Source organism: Prionailurus viverrinus, chromosome A2, assembly GCF_022837055.1.
Source record: "Prionailurus viverrinus isolate Anna chromosome A2, UM_Priviv_1.0, whole genome shotgun sequence".
NCBI lineage: Eukaryota > Metazoa > Chordata > Mammalia > Carnivora > Felidae > Prionailurus > Prionailurus viverrinus.
This window is the reverse complement of record NC_062562.1, coordinates 92,121,413-92,133,704: the sequence shown is the minus strand read 5'-3', so window position 1 is coordinate 92,133,704 and position 12,292 is coordinate 92,121,413. Positions and strand designations below refer to the sequence as shown.

At 40.8% G+C, this 12,292-nt stretch overlaps 2 protein-coding genes across 14 annotated transcripts in view; one reads left to right on the top strand and one right to left on the bottom strand.

Moving 5' to 3' along the window:
- Window positions 1-10,490, bottom strand: part of ADAM22 (ADAM metallopeptidase domain 22) — a 242,575-nt gene extending 232,085 nt beyond the window's left edge. For 8 of the 13 annotated variants that reach the window (XM_047849794.1, XM_047849785.1, XM_047849790.1 and 5 more), the window contains exons 1-2: window positions 10,338-10,490; window positions 9,714-9,874 (exon numbers count right to left, since the gene is read on the bottom strand). In XM_047849794.1, coding sequence (XP_047705750.1) covers window positions 9,714-9,874; window positions 10,338-10,422 — 246 coding nt within the window. In that variant the 5' untranslated portion in view covers window positions 10,423-10,490. The remainder of the gene's footprint in view (window positions 1-9,713; window positions 9,875-10,337) is intronic. The other 5 variants (XM_047849786.1, XM_047849796.1, XM_047849789.1 and 2 more) reach the window with 1 other exon arrangement.
- LOC125153567 (uncharacterized) lies at window positions 10,470-11,678 on the top strand. Its single transcript, XM_047836888.1, has 2 exons — window positions 10,470-11,084; window positions 11,231-11,678. Exons 1-2 carry the CDS (start codon window positions 10,470-10,472, stop codon window positions 11,258-11,260), a joined length of 645 nt encoding a protein of 214 aa, XP_047692844.1. The 3' UTR covers window positions 11,261-11,678.
- Window positions 11,679-12,292: the final 614 nt, after the last annotated feature.

Below are 12,292 nucleotides of genomic sequence, written 5' to 3'. Positions count from 1 at the left end.
ACATGTACCAGCCTGACTCCCAACCTTCTGACCTCACGAGTGGGGGAATGGGGATGGGGGGGTGGGGGGAGGGGAATGAAGGCAATTTCCCCCAACCAAGCCTATATAAGAAGTAAACTGGAAAAAAAATAAAATAAGAAGAGCAATTGACCGACTAGAGGTAAAGGCTAGAGACATGAGTTAGTGCCAAGTAGAATAAGGGGTCTAAGAAAACTGTCAACCAGGAGTTCTCCTGCCTCAGGTAGAAAATCTTAAAGCCACTTGCAAAATGTGAGCTCTTGAGGCCCATCTTCAGGAAAGCCTCATTGACCATTCTTCCAAAAACGGTTATCTAATGTTCTTTACTTGGGACAAAAAAAAAAAAAAAAAAAAAAAAATGCAGCAAAAGGGCAACTACTGCTCAGTGGTAACTGAAATGCCCTGGTACAAAATCGATCTTTAAAAAGGAGAAAAATGTTGATCTACCCTTGCTGATACATGCATATGATTCTGAAAAACCTATTCAACATAAACAAACAGATTGTGGGGGGTGGGGGCCAGGGGGTGGATTAAGTTGTTTATTCCTTCTCTTCCCAGTTATAACTGCTGGTATTTCTTGGTCATGGTATGGCATTTTTTTATTTTCAAAATCAAATTACATCTAATAGTCTGTTCTAGGGAAGACAAAACAGATTTTGATCTTAAAAGCAACTCAAATGATGAAATCAGAAATAAAGGACAACTAGAAGTCTAAAATCACTTTTATATATGAAGTATTTATATTCTAAAAATACAGCACACTGATGAGTAAAAAATAAAAACACAGCACACTGAACTCTATTTTAATTACGTGTAAAAGAGTTACAATTATCAAAGGGGGCTATAAATTCAATATTTAAAGACTAACATTTATTCATGTATTCATTATTTTATACCATACCAAGTTCCAAAGAGGACTTGAGGATGTTTACATGGACACTTACAAGATATTATAAGCAGATGAGAAAACTGGAGGGAAAGGAAAATTTATCACTTCAAGAAATATTTATTAAGTACCTACTCTGTGCCAGGCACTGGGCTAGGCAGTGGAGATGTGTGGTGAACAAACAGACAAGATCACTATTGTCATACACAATTCTCGTAGTTTATATTCCAGGGATGGCACACTGGAGGAATGACAATAAACAAGCCAATCATTAAAAAGAATGTCAAGTGCTGACAAGTGCTGGGAAGACAAGAGAGTAACATGACGTGATAGGGGGTGGGTGGACCACTTTAGGAAAGCAGACAGAGGAAACCTCTAAGATTACTTTCCCTAAGCCTGAATACAGATATGACGTTTCATATTGACAAATTATTACGAGTCAAGAGATATTTCAGATGACTCTTGAGCTGAAATGGGTGCTGATGAGCTAGGATGGAGCTGGAATGAAAACTCAGGCTATGACTCTGGCTTGGAGGAGGGCACAATTTGCCTCTAAACTTCTGGCGTCCCACCCAAGGAAGGAAACAATTACATGACAAATCTCTCCTCTTGGTCCTGATGAGGCACCATCCATAATGTTTTCCCCAGACTTCAATTAATAATGTAACTGGTTTCTCAGGAATAATTCTTACAATGTCCTTTAAAATATCCTTTTGAAAAGGTCTGATAAATTATTGAGGAGGTGAGTGATGCAAATAAGAAAACTGATCCCAATTCAGATACAAATTCTTGTGACTAATTTAAATCCAGAAAGATTTAAGATGAAAAAAAAAATCTCCTAAATCTTAAGGACACACAGAGCTCCTTGACCCTGTGTGCAAATTGGAATCCACTGGGGAGATTTTTTTTTTTTCATTACCCAGAATCCAGGTAGGTGAGGCCAGCACCCTATGGAGGAACAGAGGATAGTTCCCCATAAATAGTTTCTTCCCTCCCCCATAAAGAGTTTTTTCTGAGTTTCTGGCAGATAAAACTCCAACAAGTACCGAGTACAGATATTCTATGCTGTTGTTTAGATGTAGATTCAAATATGTCTATGTGGCTAAAAGAATATCTGAGGTAGAAACAGAAATTATATCCACTTCTAGAAATGAAGACATGTAACAAGTGTTAACACGACATCGATTCACACCTGAATGAAGTTAGCAAGGGAGGAGACGTGAGCAGGACCAAGAGTTTCTCAAAGAAATGTTAGGATGATTCCACCACAGAGATGAATGGGTAACTACATGTTAAATAAGTAGCATATATTACAGAAGGATTATTTTATTTGGATCTCTAACATTTTCTTTGAGAATTCTTCTCCTAATACTACTGCTTCCTGGTTGTATGACCTTGGGCAGGTTAATTAGCTTCCTTAAGCCTCAGTAGCCTCATCTATAAAATGGATATAATATCTACCTCATAATGATAATACATGTAAATCACTCATCACAGTGCCTGGTACATGCTACATATTCAATAAATATTCATTCTTCTTTTTCATTTCTTTCCCTTAATATTTGCTTTCTAGGGCTTTTATTACCAAAATAAATGTGTATACTTATTGTTACATGAAAGCATGACTAGATGCTCACAGAAGCTATCATTTTGGTTATTAATGATTATGTATCGCTTTTCCCTGAAAGCTTTGATATTTGGAACTCTGGAGCTACTTGCTCTGTGAAGCTACAAAAGATATTCTGTATCTTTTCCTTTGGAGAAAGGTAAGGGTATCGATCCCTGTTTAGCATTTGTTTCTGTTTTATGAAACTTTGACCACAAAAGAATATACATAATTTTGGTACTGACTGTTGAATATTAAAATCTTCAAATTACACAGAAAGATTATAACAATAAGTGTACACATGCAATTCCAAACTAGAACATGACCCTTTTTCATCTTTTAAATGTTAAATATCTTTATACAGTCCATTCTCATTCTCAAATTAGTAGAAATGATGCATTCCTACTGTTTCTGCAAGCTGCAAAAAACATAAGGTTCCAACGGGACCAAATGTAAGAAAGCTTTGATCTCACTGCCATTGAACGACATCTAAAGAAATGTTGGTGGCCTCCTGCCATAAAGCCAGTTAAGCATAGTGGTTAAGCCCAGGCAGTGCCGTGGAGTTAAAGTACCTGGGTTTAATCCTTTCTCGGCTACCTACTGGCTTTGTGGTTTTACAGCTGATAAGTACTACCTGTCACATGATTCTTGTGGGACTGCAATGAGTTAATGTGCACCAAGTACTAAGAAAACTGTTGGGTACATAAAAACTAACCACATAAGTTATTGTACTTAAGTATGTTAGTGTACATTATAACATATATGATAATCCTACTATAAACACTTCTCTCTTTTCCTGATTTGTTTCCTTCCTCCTTGTCACCACTCTCCTTACCATCCTTTCCTCTTCTGCTCACTCCCCTCCTTTTATTAACATCCTTTTTCCCTTTGGACCTTATCCATGAAATAATGATAAATGTGGCCTTATCTCAGCCCCACTGGAGCTACTGAGAGCTAGTGACCTTACAGACTACTGCTCTCAATGAACCATGACAAGAAAGCAGGCCTGCCTCCATGTATATACTTAGAGAGGGCTTTATCACTAAAAATGACAGAATACTTCACATTCTTTGAAAGTTGAGAAAGCAAATAAAACTAAGAATGATTTTTACCAAGCCATAAGCTCTTAGAGTCATTCACAGTTTTTCAGGTATAAATGTAAAGAAGTGAAGAGAGGGGCACCTGGATGGCCCCATCAGTTAAGCGTCCAACTTCAGCTCAAGTCACGATCTCACAGTTTGTGGGTTAGAGCCCCGCGTCTCGCTCTGTGCTGACAGCTCAGAGCCTGGAGCCTGCTTCAGATTCTGTGTCTCCCTCTCTCTGCCTCTCTCCCACTCGTACTCTGTCTCTCTCAAAAATAAATAAAACGTTAAAAAAATAAAAAATAAAAAATAAAGAAGTGATGAGAGATGGGTTCTTTTTGTATGCAGTGAGATCATTAGGCATAATTTCAAAGATGCCCCAAACACATATATACAAATTGGGATCTCACAGAGTAAAAACAAGACTTAAAGAAAACTCCCACAATTCTGAATACCATTTCTTTTAACAATTTAATTGTAAGGGAAGGATATTGGTAGGAGAATTTAAAAAAAAATGTGGTAGGAAATGTCTCCTTCTATTTATAGCAGAACAAACTTTTTACTGGTGGCAAAACTTTATCAATATTGAGCTACTTAGGTTTAACAAATGCCCATTAAGAAAAAAAAAATGCTTGTGCTATCCTTGCAAAATACTCCCAAAGCTATAATTCCTAGGAGCCCTTTTTTTGCCAGAGAAGCAGTACCGCAGACAATTTACCGTGAAGCTGACTCAGTGCTCCCAAGTGAAACAGCACAATTTTAACTACAGCTCATCCATGCTTAGGCACATGTATAAATATACTCATAAAAATGGAGCACACTAGAGGCGCTTGGGTGGCTCAGTTGGTTGAGTGCCCAACTTCAGCTCAGGTCATGATCTCGCCACCGTTCCTGAGTTCAGGCCCCCCCACTGGGCTCTCTGCTGTCAGTGCAGAGACCACTTTGGATCCTCTGTCTCCCTCTCTCTCTGCGCTGCTTTCTCTCTCTCTCAAAAGTAAATAATCCTTTTAAAAAAATGGGAGCACATGACTACTTACCATCTTGCTATACCATCTGGCATTACTGATTATCAAAAGTATGATAATTTACAGATCTGTGTTTTTGGTACCTGACTACTTGAGAAGCTACAACACTATCCAGGGAAAGAGACAGAGAAATGAGTAGCCCAACTATTCACTGAAAGCAAAGACTTATGATAAAAAGAAATTCTGCTATTTATAGAGAAATATCAATGGGTGAAAAATAAATAAGTGAAAATATATGGGGTGAACACATGACAAAATAAACCACCAAATAACTTATCTTTGATGTTACAGTAAATCTGTCCTGCTTAGCTAGCCAAAAAAAAAAAAAAAAAAAAAAAAAAAAAGGAACCATTAAGGTGCTTTTTCTTTTTTTTAAGAAATTTTTTTTAATGTTTTTTATTTATTTTTGAAGGAAAGAGAGAGACAGAGCATGGGCTAGGGAGGAGCAGAGAGAGAGGGAGACACAGAATTCGAAGCAGGCTCCAGGCTCTGAGCTGTCAGCACAGATCCGACACGGGGCTCAAACTCACGGACCGTGAGATCATGACCTGAGCCGAAAAAGTACGCCTAACCGACTGAGCCACCCAGGTGCCCCTAAGGTGATTTTTCTTAAAAATAGCAATTAAATGATTATCAGTTATCAGTATCAAACCATCAATAAGGCTCAGGAGGCACTATCTTGCCCATATGGATGCCCAGTTAAAAAAGTTTTATCTATTTATCTGCAAACACCCAATTCCTTCAGCACAAATCACTTCAAGGCAGAAGAAAGAAAGACTGAATAATTTGAATATTCTAGTTCCCTGTGCTATTTTACAGGACTGAAATTATTTCAGACTAGGTAGACAACCTTGAGGATACCAAGGTTACCCACAATCAAACATGGTTTCTTGGACTATCATTTCTAGAACTTGATGGCAAAATAACCTTTCATTATGGGTTGATCATCACACTTGGGATAAAAACAAAGTATGCATTCAAGTAACTAACTGGACAGGTAATAAAGAAATCTTTTACAACGTGGGCTCATCAACAGAATTATTATTTCACACCAATCATATTGCCAGTATTTCCCCAAAACTGAAATAAAAATTTCTTTTAAAAATATCAGTATTCTGTGGCACTTGGGTGGCTCAGTCAGTTAGGCATCTGACTTTGGCTCGGGTCATGATCTCACAGTTCATGAATTCAAGCCCCTTCGGGCTCTGTGCTGATAGTTCGGTGCCTGGAGCCAGCTTCAGATTCTTTGACTCCCTCTCTCTCTGCCCCTCCCCTGCTCATGCTCTGTCTCTGTCTCTCGAAAAATAAATAAACATTAAAAAGGTAATAATGAGTATTCTTTTCCATTCAGTGGTTAAAAACTGAAACAAGGACACATTAAGAGTAAAATTAAGGTGTTTTATACCATCATAGTTCTTGTGAGCTTTCTGAAACATTAAGTGATACGTTACTGGTTTCCTTACTGTAGATCAATGACTTTATCTTACCAGGTGTGAAGTAATTCCTGAATTAGGTTAGATGACCTATAAGGTCTCTACCATCTCTAGGACTGTCAGATTCCACTTACTTATGTAAATTTTAGTAATGTGTAATTTACTTCTGGGAATGTGTTACATGCAGGTAATTAGGGCACCATTTTGCATTAAAGTGATGTCATAAAAATTTCTAAATAGTACTCAAGCAGCCTGAGGGAGTAAATGTTATTTAACAAAAACTCATATAATGCTTACAATATAATGCTCTAAATGCCTTATAAACTCATTTATATGGTATTTTCAGTTTACTAACTAAATTCTTAGGAAGCTAATGAGTATGTGAATTAGCATTTACCAATAAATTAGAGTGAACAACCACTTGAACTTATCCTGTGAAATTAAAATTATTCATTTCTAACAATTAGGATCATCCCACAGTATCATGAGTCTGGTCAGTAAACTCTCCTTACTAAAGTCCTTCAATTGCCTTTGGGACAAAGTCCAAACTGCTCCACAAATCATGAAGGTACTGCAGCATTTACTCTCTGCTTTCCTGTTTTGGCTCATCTGTCCCCTAAATCCTAACTATTTGCACCTAACAAAAAAGTGTCCTAATTCCCAAATGTCCATGTACTTCTGCCCCTTTGGTTTGACATGCCCATCCCCTTCCTTTAATCTGGCCCATTTCAGCCTCAAAACACAGCTAAGACAGCACTTCCCCGTGAAAGCCCACCCTGCCTGCTCACCTGGGTTAAACACTGTCTTCACTGCCGCCAAAGCTTTCTGTGATCACCTCCAGAAACTCACACAGAAGGGCAGAGTATAACTGCTTATCCATTCATGCACGTTCCCACTTGTCTATAAATTCCTTAAAGGTTTGAAGTGTGTCTCTTACCTCTAAATCCCCAGAGCCTTGTACAAAAATTGGTACACAGTATGAGCTCAAGTAAATAAGTGCCTTTTAAATACACAAACCAACAAATGAATATATAAGCTTTGCAGGCTGATAGGAAGGCATCCCAATTTTATTTCTGAAGAAGAAAGGAAATTACTAAAAAATATCTATGGGTAGCTAAGATGCCATAAATTTTATCTATTTAATTACCAAAGAAATAACAAGGGCCAAATATAATCAGCTTGAGTTTTTAGATCCAATGCCAGCTCTCAATGAATCTAAAAATGCAGGAACACTCCTGAGTTCCCTAACTGTAGGAAAATTTGGCATATGACAACTAAGTCTTTACAACTGTAACTGCCAGATTCAGATCTAGCAGTCAGCGATTTCTAACTGTAGTTTAAGGAGCACGGTAAAATGCAACAGCCCCCCAGGTGATCCAGACATCCAACCAGGTGTTCGGTATATACCTTACTACGTGCCAGGCACTGAGGTAACTACTCGTAATAATTACTTTGATGGTAAGACAGTAGACAGTATCTTCACTTCCAATCCTGACTTGAATAAACAATCTATTCATGCTGTTCAACCTAAATCATACCAGTTCATCCATACCTCACCAAAAGCCAGAGTCATTCTTCCTAACTGTGAGTTTTATTATTTTAAGAAGAAACTGCACAGGCCCAAGGTATCTTCTGCCCCAAGTAGAAAGGCCAATGAACCAAACAACTGCCGAAGTGGTGCTCCATAAATAGGAGAAAAGAAGGAGGACTGGCCTGTTTTCCAAAAGTGGTGGTCTTTCACCAACATAGTGAAGGGCAGAGGGTACCTGAAGACATTACCAGCATATGGCAGAGATGTGGGAGTTTCCAATTCTAAAATTTTCTTTTTCTATATTGCTACTTCTGTCTCCCTCCTCTCCGAGAAAGACTCTGTGATCTGTTTTAAAGCACTGGCTATATCAGCAAAAATTCAGGCTGAGAAACTACAGGATGAAAGACCCCCTGTCTTCAATGAATAAATCGTAAGGAAAAAATGAAGGAAACAATAGGGGGTAAATTATGCATTAAAGAGACTCAAAAAAATAAACTAATTGCTGTCTATAGACATCATTTGGGTCCTGGATCAAACAAACTTAAATGTATACATATTATATTTACATATATTTATCTAATATACTTAAATATATTTTACATATTTATAATATTTATGTATTAGGTATAATAACAGGGTTACATTCTTTCTTGAAAGAATCCTTTTAGAAGTACAGAGTGAATTTTTTATGAATGAAATGATCTGATCTGCCTCAAATACAAGAAGGGGAAGAAAACAGGTAGGAGACAGATGAAACAAGACTGGCTATGAGTTGCTAATTGTTGAAGCATTATGTATTTATTCTAATACTCATTCATTATAACATTCTATTTTGCATATGTATGTGAAATTTTTCCTAAGCAAAAGCTGTAAATGAGTGTGAGAATATTCCTCCACAGAAATAATTCTCATTTATTGAAAAATAAGAGTGTCCCCTGTTTCTTCAGTTTTACTATGAAAACAAGTCAAAATGAAAGAGAAGAGGTATTTATCAAACAATTCAAATAATGGAAATCTTCATTAAAGCTTGGCACACTGGACTTTCTACCACAGTACTCAAACTTTAATGGATATTAGTGTAGCCCTTTAAATTAATTTCTTGTATGAGAATTTCAACAGAGCTAAGCATTGGCATTTTTGTGATTTATATGGCATTTTTCTGCTTCCACATATTTTACAGAAATAGATCATATATTATGACTATCACAGCTACAACATACATCTTGAAGTATTAATAAATGTATTTACACACGTGAAAATGTTCAGCTGCCTTTAGGTCAGCAAAACTTACAACATTTTCAACTACACGAACAAGCTCTACCTTAATATGTACTTGCAGGTGAATAAACTGCTTGCCATGTTGATGTATATAAATACAAAAATTGCTTAGAGAGCCCTGAAATAATTACCTAAATTAGCAAGTAAGTTCAAAATAATTTTCAGGCATTATCTGTGGACATGTGATATTGATCTAAATATGGGTAAATGGAATAAACTTAGATTTTTTAACATATTTTATAAATGCCCAAAAAACAAAAGGACTCAAATTACGCCAAAGGCCCATTGCCAGCGAAGAAATGGAGGAGAGGCCTTTCCTGAAAAGTGGAGGTGAATGGGTACATCTCTGGTGTCCATAAATCGAGTGAGCTGAGAACCCTGCAGGTTAGCTTATTTTTACAGTTTGAGTTTAGTTAGGGATGTCTAGGCTTGCCTTTCCATTTTTTCTACGGTACCAACCTTGGTTTAAATCACGTATAAAGTGTTTTTGAGGATTAAAACAACCACAATAATAATGATGATGCAAACCCTGCCCACACATTACATCCTTTCTTGCCTATGCATGTTTTTTTGCCTGCCGGAGGTGAGAGGGTCTCCGCCCCTCCGCTCAGGATACCGCACTGCCGAAGACATCCCGCACAAACTCCTCTCTAGCAAAGCTCCGGCCTGTGGTGCTTTGAGGGGTTTGTCCCCCCCCCCCTTCTTTTTCGCACTGGGAGCGCCATGCACGACTCGCACTAGGGCTGCGCTCCTTCCACCGAAGACACTGCATCTCCAGGGCGACGGAGAGCAAACGTGGGGTCAGGGTGGGCCAGGCCGCGCCCGGGCCCACCCCCCTGGACCGCGCCTCTCACCTGCCCGCCGCCGGGGTGGCCCCGCACCCGCGTGTCGAGCGCGTCGTGTCCAGTTTCGTCTTCACCGCCCGAGCGGTAGAGGAGCCGGAGTGGCACGATGCTCTGGCGCTCCAGGAAGCGGTTTTCGTTCCTCCTCTCCAGCTCCGTCAACGAGGCGTCTCCTCCAGGCAGGACGAGGGTAAGGAGGGAGCGGGGAGAAAAGAAGAAAATAATGACCCTGACCCACACGCGTGTCTCCTGCGGTCCGACGTCTTCTGTAGGAAAATCCCACCGCCCCCTCCCTCCAGGTCCCTATCTGGGAAGGACGCAGAGACACCAGCCGGAGAGCCTTGGACCAGCTCATCTGAGATCATCCAGGATCGGGGCCCAGAAGCACAGCACCCCTCTCCCATCCTCCGCATTCCGCTTCTTCAGAAGAGGAAAAACATGCATTTGACCGAAGGCTTCTAATGCATCTGCGCGCCCCCACACATGTATTTTTGCTTCACTTCTCACCACCCTTCTAAATAAAAAAATCTCCCCGCGCACTCGGGAAACGGGCATGCCCGTTTCCAGTGCGCTTGAGGGCTGCAAAGACTCCTGGAAAATGGTACGTCCCTAAGCCACACAGGGTGGCGAACTTACCTGCCCGACCGCAGCGCGCCGGGGGGCAGGTCCCCAGGGCGCAGAGCAGCAAGAAGGGCACGGACGCAGCCGCCGCCGCCTGCATGGTGCTGCCGTCAGCCCGCCTCGTTCGAGACGCTCAGCTAGCTCCTCATGCCTCGGCAGCAGGGTCCGGCTCCCTCCGCCCGCGCCCCCCGGTTCTCCTCGGCCACCCCCTCCCAGCCCCGGACCGTGCTGCGGCGGCCGTGGCGCTGCAGCCTCCGCCGCGGCGCTGCCTCAGTGCTGCATTGTGCTCCGCGGGTGCTTCCGCTGGCGGGGGGAGCGAGCGAGTGCTGCATTGGGCGGTTGGCTGTAGCTAAGTGGATTCTAGCGCCTCCCACCTCATCCCATGGCAAAGGCTCTGGCGGGCGACGAGCGCTCGGCAGGGAGCGAGCGCCTGGTGCACTCGCCCCCCGCGCGCACGGGCAGGGGCGCGCGCAGGAGAGTCAGCTGGGAAATGTAGTTCTCCGCGTCCCGCTCCTCTCCACTGAGGTGCGGACGGTAGCGACTTTCGGGACCACGAGATCCTCCACAGCCGAAGACCGGAGGGAGGAAAAGGGCAGGAGAAAGAGAGGTCATCCCCGCAGGCCTCCTGGCACCGAAATATCCAACTGCGCCGCTGGATACAGTATTCCTCCACTCCGTACATCCTCAAAGAACCATAATAATGTTTTTCAAAGAGTTACTGGTTACATTATTAACGGGGAATCACTCCCTCAAGAAAACATGGTAAGTTCATCATTCATCGAATACTGATTGAGGACCTACTGTATGGCCCGGTGGCTAAGAACGGGGATACAACCGTGAAAGACATGAGTGTAAGAGGCATGTGCTCTAAGATACAGTTGAGTAAATACTGTTGTTTTTTTTTACAGGACGGTGTGAAAGTGCCCGACAGTGCTTAGAGGAGCATCGTTAACTCAGCCAGGGGAGTCAAGGGAGAACATCAAGAAGCTCTACTGGAAGGATGTCTTGAATATAGCCCAAGTCTCCATGATACTTTGTTCTTTCTCTGATCTCTGCCTGTCTCAAACCTGTTTGTGAAAACCAGACTTGGGGAACTCTACTTTCTCAGGCTGCTAATTCCATTTTTCTCTAATTCCAAATGTTAGAAACTCTTTTGAGGATAAGACAGTAATACAATACATGTAATTCAGTAATTAGTTATCACCGTAATTAACACTTGTGTAGTGTGATACAGTTTTTCTGGGGTCACATATAATGTCGTTTGATCTTCGGGTCAGCAATTTAATAAGTGTTATTATTCCCATTTCAGAGAGGAGGAAATTAAGGCTTAGAGCTGCACCTTCTAAATACTGTAACCACTAGCTACATGTAACTATTTAAATTTAAATTAATTAAAAGTAAATAAAATTTAAAATTCTGTTCCTCAGTCACACTAACCACATTTCTTGTGCTGCATTTGGCTAGCAGCTACTGTATTGTAGAGCAAGAATATGGGATATTTCCATCATTGCAGACAGTTCTATTGGACCACAGTGGTTTGGGGAACTTAAATGATTTCCTAAGTTCCCGTGGCTTGTTATAGAGTAGACTGGATATCCTGCTTTCAAATCTGAGTCTTTTTCCACATCTTCCTGGTCAAACCCGTGTTTTTGTCACCTCCATCCTGATTCTGGTCCTGTAAAACATGCACAAGAATCTTCCACGTGATGTTCTTTGAAGACGTTTTTCCTTCCCCCGTGGGCAAAAATTCTTTTTACCCTTGCCTTTTGTGACATAGTTCTAGGTTTCCTCATGATCATGATGATTTGAAAATACACTCCAGTATGTCAGTGTTCCAATTAAAGTGTGGTATTCAAAATTAAATACAACTTAGACATGGTTTTACAAGCAAACAGTAGAGAGGGACTCTTTTGTCCCTTGAGGGAACATTCTATCATCTCTAGGTAACCACATCTCACTGATCTTATTGT